This window comes from Mus caroli, unplaced genomic scaffold (genome assembly GCF_978045245.1).
Source record: "Mus caroli unplaced genomic scaffold, Mus_caroli_1 scaffold_17, whole genome shotgun sequence".
NCBI lineage: Eukaryota > Metazoa > Chordata > Mammalia > Rodentia > Muridae > Mus > Mus caroli.
In genome coordinates, this window is record NW_028227272.1 from 20021818 (window position 1) to 20037820 (window position 16003).

At 45.7% G+C, this 16003-nt stretch overlaps 1 protein-coding gene across 1 annotated transcript; it reads left to right on the top strand.

Annotated features, from left to right (window-relative positions):
• The first annotated feature begins 1952 nt into the window (after positions 1-1952).
• On the top strand, positions 1953-14784 carry Adipoq (adiponectin, C1Q and collagen domain containing). The gene is made up of 3 exons (XM_021185459.2): positions 1953-2028; positions 12125-12355; positions 14006-14784. Exons 1-3 carry the CDS (start codon positions 2016-2018, stop codon positions 14524-14526), a joined length of 765 nt encoding a protein of 254 aa, XP_021041118.1. The 5' UTR covers positions 1953-2015; the 3' UTR covers positions 14527-14784.
• The last annotated feature ends 1219 nt before the right edge of the window (positions 14785-16003 follow it).

Below are 16003 nucleotides of genomic sequence, written 5' to 3' on the forward strand. Positions count from 1 at the left end.
TGTATGGGAAGACTGGACTACCCCTTGACTCAACATTGTTTGTTACTTACTTTGTACAAGATATTACTTAGTCTAGGGCTTAGGGAGCATAACCTCAAGTAGGTAAAGCCCCTGCTCCAGCATGTTTGCATTCCAGTAAGAAGCGAAAGACAGTAACAACACATACAAAATAAGTAAGAAAATGCAACAACAACAACAACAACAACAACACACACACACACACACATACTAAGTAAGCAAAACGCTAAGGTAAAGATATAGAGTGATACAGCTTTGAGTTGCTGTAGTTCTTCTCTCTCCTTTGCTTCATACAGTTTGCTTGGGAAGTGTCCAGGGCCATGGGGTCACAACTAACAGCCCTTGGAAATGAGCTTGTGTCCTTAATCTTCATGACCTAACATGATTTCTCTAGAAACATCTGTGCATTAACAGGAAGACAAGATGGAAGATCATATTTTGGCTTTCCTTCCTTGGTGGGTTGACACTGCTGGTCCTATCCACTAGTAAAGGCAGGATCCTTAGATTCTGTGTGGCCAGTGGAAGGTGGCAGTTGGAGGGAGCAGATGCTAGGCCAGTCTTCGCCTGGGAGCCATCTGGCTCTGAGTGTCCTATTGGAGCGGCTGCTGGCATCCAGAGCTCGTTCTGGATTCACGATTTAATTCATCAGCTTTGTGCTCCCGAGAATCAGCTCTGGTCTTTCAAAATAAAGATGTGAGTTCGCTGAGAGGCTCCCAAGGTTTTGCCTTGCCAACTGCAAGCCTTTTAGGAGCAGTTTAGTGAGTGGTGCCTGCTAGTTGCAGTGGGCTGTTGGCCCAGAGCTAACAACAGATAGAAAAGGTATATACTTAAGGGGTCTGGAAACGGAGGTTTATCTACTCACAAAAATGAGTTTCTAAAAAATTAGCTTGAGGGGCTGGTGAGATGGCTCAGTGGGTAAGAGCACCCGACTGCTCTTCCAAAGGTCCGAGGTTCAAATCCCAGCAACCACATGGTGGCTCACAACCATCCGTAACGAGATCTGGCGCCCTCTTCTGGAGTGTCTGAAGACAGCTGCAGTGTACTTACATATAATAAAAATAAATAAATCTTTTTAAAAAAAATTAGCTTGAAACTTACCCAGAAAAATCTTAGAACATGGTTCTTCAATGTCAAGGTAAGTGTTCTGTGACACTGGGCTTGAATTATGTAGGGACCATAGATTTTAGAATTTGGAGCCCTGAACTTGCTTCACACCACACCAGGAACTTTCCTGTACAACAGCCCTCAGAATTCATCTACATGGTCTTTCCTCAGTATGGGATCCTGTCTAGCAAGTGGAGGACACCTTCTCTTGCTTAAAGATTTGTTTATGTATCTGGGTATTTTGGCTGCATGCATATTTGCACACCAGAAGAAGGCAGCAGATTCCATAGAATTACTGTGGATGCTGGGAATTGAACTCAGGACCTCTGGAAGAACAGCCAGTGCTCTTAACCACTTGAGCCATGCCTGCAGCCCATCTATTTTTTATTCTAGTACAGCCCCTCTTCATTCTTACTGAAATATTAATGCCTGAACCACACAGCTTCACATTTAGTTACAAAGAAAGAGTGGGAGTATCGTGTGACAATTACTGTTGTTGACTCTCCAGGACAAACTTATGGGAAAGGGAGGGCTCCTGACCCCTGAACAATCATTTTACTTGAGGATATTTTTCATTGCATTCAGAAACATGCTGAATTATTGTCCTTACCCTTGCCCCATCTCTTGCTCTGGTAGAGAATGGCCAAAGCCTGGGAACAGGATGGCTTGACAGAAGCTCTACTTGGCTTCCCAGACCCAAGCTGGATTAAACCAGGTTCCCTAAGGAGGAGTCTTAAGGCAGCTGCCAGGAGCAAGGAACTCACTCATTGGCTATTGGCCGTGACTGGGTTGGCCAATGGTGAGCTGGGGTCTGCTTGTCCCCATGAGTACCAGCCTCATGAGACCTGGCCACTTTCTCCTCATTTCTGTCTGTACGATTGTCAGTGGATCTGATGACACCAAAAGGTAAGAACAATTCTATATTCCCAGCTGGCTGGGTATGAATGCAGAATCCCACTTGGGCTGTGTTCAGATTTTGCTCTCTGTAGCAGTGTGAGGATAGATGTTGAGAAAACTCAGACCATGGAAACATGGTTGGGACAGATAAGCTTTGGGGCTTTTCTTTAATTCTTCAAAGCTCTAAGAAAGAAACAACAACCTTTTGGTCCACATGCTTGAGCCTAACCCAAAGTTTGCCCTGTTCATTTGACGGAGGGATGCCCACTGCTAAAAGAACCTGCAGTTAGTGAGGTAGGAGGTCGATCCACAGATGAGACTCTGTTGGAAAGTGGGATCTGTTACTTCTCGGCTTTATGAGTTACAGTGACAGGAGAAGCAGGCAGAGAGGGCAGCCCGAGGAAGTCCAGTTGAGGTCAGACTGTAGGATCCATCCCTATCACTTAGTTCTACTGAGCAGGTATGCATGGAGCATGCGCTATAGAACACTTTGTCAGGGCTGTGAGTGAAAACATGGGTGTGGTCTGAGGAGTTGGGGACATCTGTCTGCATAGAGACATTTTAGGGGATTGGGTGACACAAAGTGGTGAGAACCTGGAAAATAGTGGCAATCTGGACAGAAAGCCTCCTTTTGAAAGATATTTTCTGACAGAGGCACTGCACCTGCTTTGTCTTTGTTAAACCTAATTCTTGCTCCATGAACACAGCATCGGAAAAGACCAGGCCATCACTGAACTCACAGGGATCCACCTGCCTCACTGGCTCCCAAGTGCAGGGAGCAAGTGCATGCTGAGAATGGGTTTTGAATCAAGCCTCACAAGAGTAGAGCCACCTCACTCCCCCCTGTGATGCCATTCAAAAGGACGGCAGTGAGTTTGATCAGAGTCATTCTGTGAACAAGAGGGTAGGTGGCGCAGGCCAGAGGGGCGTGAGAGTGCATCTTGGTTCTTAGAGCAGTTTGGTTCCCAAGGCTTAGTGAGAAATCCTTGATGCCTCTCTTCCTGTGTCTCGAGGAATCTTACAAGGCACAGGGCTAACTTCTAGCCTTGTGTGGGTGAACCTGTGTGCATGTGTATGTGGAAGCCAGAGGGGTCTCTCCATATGAGGTGTCTTTCTTAATCTCTGCCTTATTTTTTTTGAGACAAGGTCTCTCTCAGAACCTGGAGCGTGATGAAGAAGGCCAGACTGAGGTCATTGATCTCTGGGGATATTCTTGACTCTGTCATCCCCTACCCCAGGGTCAGGGTTAAAGGTGACAGCTTTTGACATGAATTCTAGGGATCTAAATTCAGGTCCTCGTGCATCTGCAGAAAGCACTAATCAACACAGCCATCTCCCAAGCACTTAAAATTTTATTTGTGCACGTGTGTGCGTGCGTGAGTGCGTGCGTGTGTGTGTGTGTGTGTGTGTGTGTGTGTGTTGATTAGTGCTTTCTCGAGAGAGAATGTGCAAGCACACACAAGAGTGTGCAGACACGCTCATTCTATGGCAGGCACATGGAGGTGAGAGGGTAACTTTTGGGAGTCGTCCTTCTCCTCCTCTCTTGTTTCTTCTGCTCGTTCACCCACCGTCAGCCTCAGGAGACTGTGATCATCACCACATCTTGCTTTTCATGGGAGATCCAGGGATTGATCTCAGGCTGTCATCCTTGCCCAGGAAGTGCGTTCTCCTTAGCCCTCATTTTTGTCATTTTCCAAGGAGGTTACAGAGACAAACATTCCAGCTGCTTGTCAACTCAGAGGACCAGTAGTCCCCATGTGGCTCTGCTAAAGTTAGGAGGCGCTATCTTTTGGAAAGCAAAGGCTTCAATCAGGAGCTCGCCCTACAAGCTTCATGGAAGGATGCTCTACTTTGCCAGTTTTTTGAGAGTGTACAAGTGTGTGCACACATACATACCGGACATGAGAATGCTAACGCCTTTCCAAAGGCTGAGTGACACCTTCCAGATAATCTTAGGAGCTAGACAGAGGTGTCTGAGCTCCTGGCACAGCCATTTATGATTGGGTTGTGCCATTGTGAAATTGCGAATATTAACTTAACTTTTATATGTTTTTGCTTGTTTATTGTGTGCTTCTGAGGTTTGAGCTTAGGGCTTCATACACATTGGGCAAATGCCCCTCCACTGAGCTCTACCCTCAGGTACCACTTTGATCCTTAAGAATGGCTACTTCTGGGGCTGGAGAGATGGCTCAGTGGTTAAGAGCACTGACTGCTCTTCCAGAGGTCCTGAGTTCAATTCCCAGCAACCACCCAGTGGCTCACAACCATCTGTAATGGGACCTGATGTCCTTTTCTGATGTGTCTGAAGATGGCGACAGTGTACTCACATATCTAAAATAAATAAATCTTAAAAAGGAAAAAAAGAATAGCATCTTGGCTTCTTCATGTCTCAGCATCTCCTGTTTATTGCAGTGAGAAGCAGGGCTAAACACAGGCTAAATGAGGTAAAACCTAAAAGTACTTTGTGCTGATGCACACCTTTAAACTTAGCACTCAGGAGGCAGAGGCAGGTGGATCTCTATGAGTTCAAGGCCACCCTGGTCTACAAAGAGTTCCAGGGCAGTCAGGAGTCCCTTTCTCTACCTGTCTGTCTGTCAGTCCTTTTGTGTGTGTGTCCCTGTCTCATAAAACAAAAAACAAATGAAATCTCTTATGCAAATGCTATTCTGCAGAATTGTCACATGTCAGACATGTTCTCCAGTTCCTCATCTTACAGGACCCCATTGAGCAGGTTAGGATGCTGGGCCCAAGCTCTGAGGCTAATCTTAGAGGCCAGGCTGGTTTGTAAGCTGGAAGTCTCTTGAGGCACATCTTCCTACTTTGTCAACTTCCTCTCCTCTTGCGCCGTCACATCCCCTCCTTGGAGTCTCATGAAGGTGAAAACAACCAACAGTCCAGGCTTCCAGCACACAGAGCGCTTCTATGAGGATGTAGGAAATACACTCAGTCTTTCTGCTTCTACAAGCAAGGATGGGAGGTCCTGGAGTTGCTTTTGGCTCTGGCATTTCTCTGTGCTTTGTGGTCTTTACTGGCTGGGGGTGTTGACCTCTTCTCTCTCTCCTTGTAGCCTAATCTCTGCCAGTCCCAGAGGAAACTCCAGTCTTGAATTTCACAAGATTCTGGATGTTGGTGCTAAAATGCCAGCAGGTCAAAGAGGAATTTCACACCTCCTTCACTATACTGTCCTGAAACATGCAGCCATCCCTCTGCATAACTCATGTGTGGTTTGCTAGGAAGGCCAGTGGGTCATTGGATGACATGTTCATTTTTTAAAACATTTTGAGACAGGGTTTCTCTGTATAACAAGTAGCAGAGCTCTGGCTGTCCTGGACTCCTCTCTACCGACCAGGCTAGCCTCAAACTCACATCGATCAGCCTGCCTCTGCCTTTCGAGTGCTGGGATTAAAGGTGTGCACCACCACTCCTGGTCCTACCTGGTTGCTTCTTATTTTGGCAGAAATGACCAAACCTTTCCCGCTCCCAGATGTCTCAGCTGTTGGTCTCCCCTTGAGGCTGTGTGGGTGAAGTGAAACCCAGCAGCTGTCCACAGTGGGTGATACATTAATATTTGTTTGCTTTCCTTCTCTCACGAACGTGTACGGTATTTTGTAAGTTTGTAAATTACTCCACACTTTCTGCCAACCGGTCTTATGATATTATTGTGAAATCACATTTCTAGGCAAAGAGCATAAAGCCAGGGAGGCAAATGGGGGCAGAATGAGGAGGGGGCTGGCAAGCCAGGCCATTGGATTGACAGTCTTCTGGTCTCTCACCCTCTCCCCATGGGGAAGGGTACTCAAAAGCAGGGTATGTGAAAGACTGTAGTATGTTTCTCTTCCCCGGCTGTGCCAGAGGTTATCCAGCCAGGCCTCTACTTCCACGTGTTCTGTTGGATCTAGATTATCACTCAAGCACCCAGCAGTCCCAGTTCCTCACCCCTAAGTCAGAGCAGTCCTAAGTGACGGCCATTGCTCACCGGCTTACTCCAGACACCCCACTAGGCATGATTTGTGGATTCTGTCGCTTAGTCTTCCAACAAACACATAAAGGGCGAGAACTGATTGTACCAGAGCATGCATCTTTTTGAGTAACCCCCTAGCCCCCCTCCCCATTGTCTCCAAAACGGCTGTGGTCATTCAGTGAGATGGTGGAACAAAGGCTTTCCAAATGCAAAGCATTATACTGGATCCTTGCTGTCTACCTCCAACACCTATCTACAATGTTTCTTTTGTAACATGCTCTAGCTGTAGATTCATCTCTTGCACTTGGTTCCATTCAGTAGCGTTTCCCTATAGAAACAGAAGTCTTTCAAAGTCAGAGCGCAACATTTGCTTTGTCTACATAAAGAACAGAAACAATGTTGAATTTTTTTTTTAAAAAGAGGCATTCTGTGTTGTGCTTCATGGGTATCCAGAGCTGACTTTACATCCAGAACTCGGTGAAAGAGAAGCCTTCAGTGAGGATCTGTCCTCATCAGCCAAAGGCTGGAGAGAGAGCTCCGCAGCTAACAGTATGTGCAGAGGAAATTTCACAAAGAACCTGGTTCGCAACTGTCTGTAACTTAGTTCCAAGGGATCCAATGCCTTCTGCCTTCCGTGGGTACCTGTACATAGGTGTATACCCCCATGAATATTCAAATAATTAAAAAATAAAAATAAATCTTTAAAAAGAACAGCTAAGGGTGTGCAGCGTTTAGTACTTCAGTCCCATGACACTCGGGGAATCCCAGAACAATCATACCTGTAAGTAGAGAAAAGCATTAAGAACATGGAGGTGTGGGGGAAGAATGTGTTTTTAGATGAGAAAGATTATTGGTTTTTCAGTAGAGAGAGAGAGACCAGAAAACTCTAGAGTTCTGTCTCTAACTTCCTCCCTGGCATTAGGGATAGGTTTTGAGCTACCCTTTGTCTTTGGGGCCCTCCTTACCTGCCTCCATTATTTCAAGCATTTTGGTGTCTTTCTTATTTCCCCATGGAAAAGATTGGTGCTTCTTAGATTCTTGAGTTGAAGTTTTCAGGAATATGATTGCTGGAGCTGTAAGAAGGGCAGCGTTGACATAAGACAGACACAATCTTAAAAGTCTCAGAGCAATGGCAGGCAAGATGACTCAGTGAGTAAAGATGCTGAACCTAATGGCCTGAGTTCATTGCCCAGGACCCAGTTGGTAGAAGGAGAGAACTGACTCCCACAAGGTGTTCTCTGACTTCTGTGGGTACACACACACATACACACACATCACACACACACACACACACACACACACACACACACACACACACACACACATTAACCAACCAACCAACCAACCAACCAATAACTGACTGACTGACTGACTGACTAACTGTAATAAGAAAGTTCCAGGGCAAGCCTTCTTTGTCATTGCAAGAGGAGCATTTGGGGACATTCCTCTGGTCTTCTCTACCCTGCCTTTTCCTCTGGGGAAGAGACAGACCTATGCTCTGCTTCATTTTCTTTCTTTTTTTTTTTAATTTATTTTTTTATTAGGTATTTTCCTCGTTTACATTTTCAATGCTATCCCAAAAGTCCCCCATACCCACCCCCCCAATCCCCTACCCACCTACTCTCCCTTTTTGGCCCTGGGGTTCCCCTGTACTGGGGCATATAAAGTTTGCAAGTCCAATGGGCCTCTCTTTGCAGTGATGGCCGACTAGGCCATCTTTTGATACATATGCAGCTAGAGACAAGAGCTCTGGGGTACTGGTTAGTTCATATTGTTGATCCACCTATAGGGTTGCAGTTCCTTTTAGCTCCTTGGGTAATTTCTCTAGCTCCTCCATTGGGGGCCGTGTGATCTATCCAATAGCTGACTGTGATCATCCACTTCTGTGTTTGCTAGGCCCCGGCATAGTCTCACAAGAGACAGCTTTATCTGGGTCCTTTCAGCAAAATCTTGCTAGTGTATGCAATGGTGTCAGCGTTTGGAAGCTGATTATGGGATGGATCCCTGCATATGGCAATCACTAGATGGTCCATCCTTTCGTCACAGCTCCAAATTTTGTCTCTGTAACTCCTTCCATGGGTGTTTTGTTCCCATTTCTAAGAAGGGGCAAAGTGTCCACACTTTGGTCTTCGTTCTTCTTGAATTTCATGTGTTTAGCAAATTGTATCTTATATCTTGGGTATCCCAAGTTTCTGGGCTAATATCCACTTATTAGTGAGTACATATTGTTTGTAGCAGTTTCTGAGACTGGGTTTTTGATCACTCCAGATTCAGTAGATGGCGACAGAGGCACTCACAGACATTATGAGCCAATCTGGGGCAGACTCTTGCTCTCCAAGAGCAACACTGGGGCCGTTGTTTCTGGCTCACTCCTCCCCACACCTGCCAGTTCCAATTTGTGTACGGTCAAACTAGAATTGGGTATTTAAAGAATGATGCTCCAAGGCAACAGGGAGTGCAAGGCTGAATTTAATCAAAGGCATTTAAAATGATCTTACCCCACAGTTTATAGCACCATTAAAAGAAAGTCACAGGTACAGTAAAGAGTGATATTATAGAGAGAGAGTGAAAAAAAAAAAACCCACAGGGCATTACCAAATCCTTCCAAGAATAAGAGCTGTTTATTGCTTGGAATCAAGGAAAATGTCAACAAAACTAAGCAAATAAATGACAGACTCCCTGTACACCTGGGAATGAGGACAGACAGACAGAAGGATGATCTGCACCTAGAGGGCAAGTCACAGCAGTGTGACGTAAGAAGACAAAATGGTGACACACGCTCACACAATCGCCGGCAGAGATGTTAATAAGGGACGGGATGTAGCTCAGTGGCAGAGCAGTTGCCTAGAAGAGATGAGTAGAGAGGCCCTGGGTTTGAGTCTCAGCACTGTGGGTGCAGAGGACAAGAACCTCCACATAAAACCAGCCAAACGTTACAGGAGCTGGGCCCCTGGTGCACCCAAGTAATCCCACATCAGGGAGGCCAACGCACGAGGAGTACCCTGAGGTGAGGCCAATTTGGGCCATAGACAAAGGCTCTATATTAAAAAGGATAAAACTTAAAAAGAAAAGCCTATGTAGTGGTGGCTTTTTTTTTTTTTTTTTTTTTTTTTTTTTGTAATCCGAACACTTGAGAGCTAGAATGAGGCCATCATGACTTCAAGGTCATCTTAAATCCAGTGATCGAGTCTTTGAGGCTTGACTGGATTCCATGAAACTCATTCTCAAAATAGTGCTCCCTGCAAAGATCCCCAAATCAAAACATATCTAAGGCACAACAATGCAGAAGAAACTTTGTGACCCCAGTAAATGAACTGACAGGTCCTTAACGAGGGTCTTAGAAACGACCGGAGAATGAAGAGCATTTATTTTGCTCACTAAATTTAACAGTTAAGACAGATGTTTTCTTTTGCTTTTGTTTTGGTTTTTGGTTTTTGAGACAGAAAATCCATATCACTCTGACTGTCCTGGAAGTCACTATGCAGACCAGGCTGGTTTCAAACTCACAAAGATACACTTGCCTCTGCCTCCCAAATGCTGGGATTAAAGGCTTGTGTCATCCTGCTTGGCTAGTAGTTCACTTTTTAAAACTGAGACCACCCAAAGCTGGCAAGAGTAATTCAGCTAGGCCTGCTTATTTTTTCTTTGCTGTGCTGAGGAAGGAACCCAGGTCCTTGCATATGCGAGGGCAGTGCCCTGCTACAGAGTGACACCCTCAGCCCGAGATAGGTCTTTGTGTGCATACACTCATGTTCTTTTGGGTGACAGCATCGTTTCTTGTAATGTTGGTATGTATGTTAAATGATTTTAAAGAGAGGCTGAGAGAGAGCTCAGCAGTTTAGAGAGCATGTTACTCTTCCAGAGGATCTGAGTTCGGTTCCCAGCACTGAAAGTGGGCAGCTCACAACTGACTGGTGCTTCAGCTCTAGAGGATTTGTCATCCTCTTCGGGTTTCCTTAGGCTCCTGTACACAGGAGCCTGTACACACACACACATACACACACACACACACGAATGAAAATAAAATTAAATCTTTTTAAAAGACTTAAAAACATTTAGGTGGGTTGGAGAAACAGCTCACGATTAAGACCTTGCACTTGTTGCTTTTCCAGAGGACTCAGGTTTGGGTCCTAGTACCCATATGGTGCCTCACAACGATCCATAACTCCAGTTCCAGGAAATCCTCTTCAGGCCTCCTTGGGCACACACACACACACACACACACACACACACACACACACACACACACACTTTCTCTCTCTCACACACACAATCGCACACACAGCATCATTCATACACACATAAATTAAAAACAAAATAAGTCTTTTTTTTACAAAAAGGTTAATTAGGGCATAGTGGCATATGCCTTTAATTCCTCCACTTGGGAGACAGAGACAAGTGTATCTCTGAGTTCTAGGTCAGCCAGGACTGCAGAGCAAGTTCCAGAGCAGTCAAGGCTACAACAGAGAAACCTTGCCTCAAAAACCCAAAAGGACAAAAAGTTTAGATTTCTGGGCCCAATAATTTATATCTGGGAACATATCATAATAGAAAGATACGTTTTTAGAAAAGCTGCCTGCCTGAAAACAGCTTTGATTGATTGATTCTTTTTAAATCAATACATGATATCACTTGTTGCAGATTATAAAATATTTTGAAGTAGAAATAAGCTAAAAAATAGAAACCGAGTTTAAAAGAACTATAGATATCTTGGCCATATCCACTCTATGGACTGGCAATGCACATATTTTAAAATGATCATAAAAGCTAGAAAATGACAAGACTGAAACACAGGAGAAGATCTTTAGGTGAAAAGTGATTTTTGCCATTTTAAAGAATAAACAGATTCTTTGGAATTAGAGTTGCTTTTCCCCTGTAGTCTCCAAAGAGTTTCTGTGTGTGTGTGTGTTAATGCATGCACACAAGTGCTCACAAGTGTATATGAAAACGAGGGAGAAAAGGCGAGCCTGGGAGTGGGGAGGTGGTTAGATTTGAGTGGAACAAGCAGAGGAACCCAGGACGGGATTCTGGGATATTCTGCGTGTGTGGTCCTGCACTCAGGAGGGGGAGACTGGAATCAGGCCATCCCTGCCACCTGTGGATTTACAATTCTCAGGCTGAAAGGAGACTGGTTGCAGGAGATTTTGCTACTCATTGCAGATTTCAGAGGAGGATGTCTGAGTGTGATGGTTTGTATATTCGTGGTGGCCCAGGAAGTGGCACTATTAGGAGGTGTGGCCTTGTTGGAGTAAGTATGGACTTGTTGGAGTAGGGTTGTCACTGTGGGTGTGGGCTTTAATACCCAAGTCCTACCTGCTTGGAAGCCAGTATTCCACTAGCAGCATTTAGAAGATGTAGAATTCTCAGCTCTTCCTGCACCATACCTGCCTGGATGCTGCCATGTTCCCATCTTTATGATAATGGGCTGAACCTCTGAACCTGTAAGCCAGCCCCAATTAAATGGTGTTTATATAAGTTGTTTATATATATAAGTGTTTATATAAGTTGTTTAATAAGAGTTGCCTTGGGCCGGGCGTGGTGGTGCACGCCTTTAATCCCAGCACTCGGGAGGCAGAGGCAGGCGGATTTCTGAGTTCGAGGCCAGCCTGGTCTACAAAGTGAGTTCCAGGACAGCCAGGGCTATACAGAGAAACCCTGTCTCGAAAAAAAAAAAAAAACCAAAAAAAAAGAGTTGCCTTGGGGGCTGGAGAGATGGCTTAGCTCAGAGAGGGTTAAGAACACTGACTACTCTTACAAAGGTCCTGAATTCAAATCCCAGCAACCACATGGTGGCTCACAACCATTCATAATGAAATCTGACATCCTCTTCTGGTGTGTCTGAAGACAGCTACAGTGTACTTAGATTTAATAAATAAATAAGGACATAAAGTTTAAAAGAAAAAAAAAGAGTTGCCTTGGTCGTGGTGTCTGTTCATAGCAGTAAAACCCTAACTAAGACACTGATGAAGACTTCCTGGGAGAGTGAGGACTGGATAGCCACTGGAGGCTCTCTGGGGGAGGCGAGTATGTAGATGCAGATCTTTGGAGTGGATTCCACTTAGCTGGATAGGACATGATGCAGGTCCTGATTGGATGTGCCATGTGAGTCTGCCTTTCCCATGACTATTCACCTGTCAATTTCAGGGCTCAGGATGCTACTGTTGCAAGCTCTCCTGTTCCTCTTAATCTTGCCCAGTCATGCCGAGGATGACATTACTACAACTGAAGAGCTAGCTCCTGCTTTGGTCCCTCCACCCAAGGGAACTTGTGCAGGTTGGATGGCAGGCATCCCAGGACATCCAGGCCACAATGGCACACCAGGCCGTGATGGCAGAGATGGCACTCCTGGAGAGAAGGGAGAGAAAGGAGATGCAGGTATGTAGAAGAGTCCTGATTTTGGGGGGGGGTCTTTGCAGGTAAGTGATTCCAGTGATTAATTAAGGCCTAGACACAGACACAAGCAAGAGGCTAAACCTTATTTATTTATTTATTTATTTATTTATTTATTTATTTATTTATTTATTTATGGTTCATACGCATCTTGGAGCTTGCACTGTCCTCCTTGAGTGGGACTAGATGGTACCTACTGAGGTATCCATGACTTCACTCCATCTGCATCTCTTTCTCTCTGTCTACCCCTTCCATACTACCAACATAATCCTATTCTTGTTTTCTCCGTAATTATTGCTCTATCTATTGGCAATCATAAGCACTTTTCATGCATTTCTGAAGCACTCAGTACCATAGTTTAGTCAAGAAGACAAGTGTAATGGATTGCCCTAATGTTGCTTATATTCTAATGCTAATTTGGGACCCCTCAAGACTGTGCCCCAGAAGTGAGAGAGTCTGCATGTAAGACTCTGAGTGACCCTGCCCCCATGTTATTTCTGATTGGTAAATATAGATGCCAATGGTCAATAGCTGGGCAGAAAAGACACAGGTAGAGTTTAGGTTTCTCGGGCTCGGGTTCAGAGGAGGTGAAGAAGAAGAATGTGAAAGAGGAGCAAGGAAGTGGCCATGGGGTAAGAGTTGAGAGCATGGCCCTGAAGGCTGCCCAACTGAAGCCAAGAGCAGCTCAGATGCAACATAGTAATAACTCGGGGTTATCAATAGGAAAGTTGATGCTAATAGCACAAAGGGTAGGTATCTGCCCAGCTCTTGTGCTGTATAAAGCTTGTTGTAAGTATGAAGGCAGTGAGTGTGTCTCTCATCTGAGAACTTAATAACTAAAGGTGGGGTAGAAACCCTGGGCTGGAATTTAAATAATTTTTACAACAGACAAGACTCTGGGTAGTGGTTACTAAGAGAAGATGTCTTCCAACATGCAACATGCTCATCTGAATGTGTGCAGATGCTGAAGGCATAGGATACAGATAGGGTGTACTCAGTGAGGATGCAGATTAACAATGAGGATAATCTGAGGAGGTAGGGCTTGAGCCACGCCTCAAAAGGATGGTTTCCAGAGGGTAGATGAGGGAGGACATCTGGACACAGGGGATAGAAGGCAACACAGCAGTTGGTCAGTGCACAAACAGCTGGCAGGGTAGGGTGACTATATGGCTACTTACAGGAGATTACTTTCTGGAAATCTGCTGTGCTTTGGGGCATATGGAAAGGCATGGGATGAAGGAATGAATAGATGAATGAATAAATGGATAAATCATATTCAGAACATTTACTGACCCAACTGACTTCTGACAACTCCGAGCTTCTACCAGAGCAAATCGTTCACATGTCAACCAGAGAACAATGAACAAGCATGTAGTATCTAGCTCGAGAGTTCTAAATATCCATCATCAGTCTGCTCACTCATCTTTTAATTCCCCCATAAAGGCTTTGAAAACTAAGGCTGGAGATGAACTTATGGGAGCCTGCCAGGCCGTGGAGAGTGAGGAAGTGGAGATGACGTCTTTCCTTGTCCTGTGAAATGGATTATGGGTAGAGGTTCCGGAAATAATGCCTCTTGCTGGAAACAGTCTGGGCAGTTCTGTTCCCGCCATTCACAGAATTCTTCTCACTTTCTAGGTCTTCTTGGTCCTAAGGGTGAGACAGGAGATGTTGGAATGACAGGAGCTGAAGGGCCACGGGGCTTTCCCGGAACCCCTGGCAGGAAAGGAGAGCCTGGAGAAGCCGCTTATGTGTATCGCTCGGCGTTCAGCGTGGGGCTGGAGACCCGCGTCACTGTTCCCAATGTTCCCATTCGCTTTACTAAGATCTTCTACAACCAACAGAATCATTATGACGGCAGCACTGGCAAGTTCTACTGCAACATTCCGGGACTCTACTACTTCTCCTACCACATCACGGTATACATGAAAGATGTGAAGGTGAGCCTCTTCAAGAAGGACAAGGCCATTCTCTTCACCTACGACCAGTATCAGGAAAAGAATGTGGACCAGGCCTCTGGCTCTGTGCTCCTCCATCTGGAGGTGGGAGACCAAGTCTGGCTCCAGGTGTATGGGGATGGGGACCATAATGGACTCTATGCAGATAACGTCAACGACTCTACATTTACTGGCTTTCTTCTCTACCATGATACCAACTGACTGCAACTAACCCATAGCCCATACACCCGGAGAATCATGGAACAGTTGACACACTTTCAGCTTAGTTGGAGAGATTGATTTTATTGCTTAGGTTGAGAGTCCTGAGTATTATCCACATGTATACTCACTTGTTCATTAAATGACTTTATAAAAAAATAATTTCTGTGTTCCTAGTCCAGAAAAAAAAAAGGCACTCCCTGGTCTCCACGACTCTTACATGGTAGCAATTACAGAATGAAAATCACATTTGGGATGGGGGCTTCACAATATTCTCATGACTGTCTGGAAGCAGACCATGCTATTTTTCTGCTCACTGTACACAAATATTGTTCACATAAACCCTATAATGTAAATATGAAATACAGTGTCTACTCTTCTCACAGCTTGGTCTTTAGGCTGAGTGTGTGAATGTCTAAAGACCCACAAGTATTAAAGTGGTAGGGATAAAATTGGAGGGTAGGGAGGGTACAGTCTGTTCTCACTGGATGGCACCATTTTTCGAAAGCACATGTTCATTTAGAGTGTTGGCAGAGATCTCATTCCCACCTCATTTGTGGGTCTCAGTTTAAACCCATTAAGACTTCTCCCCTGTAGAGCTCTCTCAGAGATGGTGGTCCTATGTCTAGGTCCTATTCTGATATTCATTGGCTCCCTCTTCACTTCGCACATTCTCCTCTCCTTGCCTTTGCTCACAATCTTCCTTCCAGCTCAGGAAATCCTACCTACCTTCACATGGAGGTGGTTCCCTGTCCTTCAAGGCCACTTGGGAAGGTGATGTTCTGATGTGACCTTGCAGGGCTGTGGGTGTAGGGGAAGAGGGGAGAGGGAGAGAGCCTGTGTCCAGCCAGAGTTTCTGTGCTCTGGGCAGATGGATGCGGGAAGGCTGCCGGACACTTTCCACACAGCCCTGGGTGGGCATCTGGCTGTGTGAAGCCACTGACCCCACACAGTTGGGATGTGGACAAGGGGCAGCCCCCAGTTCTCAGTCTCTAACATCCCACTCTGGATATGGGAGAGGAGCTGCGAACAGAATAGGAGCTGCACTTTCAGCCCTGGAGATATGGGAAGAGAGCAGAGGGAGAGAGGTTCCCACATAGGCGAGAGTTCTAAGTCTGGTCCATGACTGGAGCACAGGAAGGCCTTTTATTGGGAGGTTAGAAGCGGCTTGTTGACAGGCCTCTTCCGGCCGGAACAGCACAGGGGTAGCTAGAGCGCAGGGTCGGCTGACACCTGCCAGCTACCCACGACCCCCGCCACAGGATTTTGAGACTGCTGGTGAGTGGAACACAGATTCTGCTCCAGTCCAATCATGCGTGCTTTGGTTGGGGAGGCAGAAATCCGGCCTGAATAGGGCCACAAGCCTCTCCGGTCAGAAAAGCACCAGGGTAGCTAGAGCGCAGGGTCGGCTGACACTCGCCAGCTACCCAGGACCCCCGCCACAGGATTTTGAGACTGCTGGTGAGTGGAACACAGCTTC

Excerpts from the sequence above, each read along its gene's own strand:
- Adipoq (XM_021185459.2), top strand. Across the intron at positions 12,356-14,005 it reads GGGAGAGAAAGGAGATGCAG|GTCTTCTTGGTCCTAAGGGT; the intron begins GTATGTAGAAGA and ends CTCACTTTCTAG.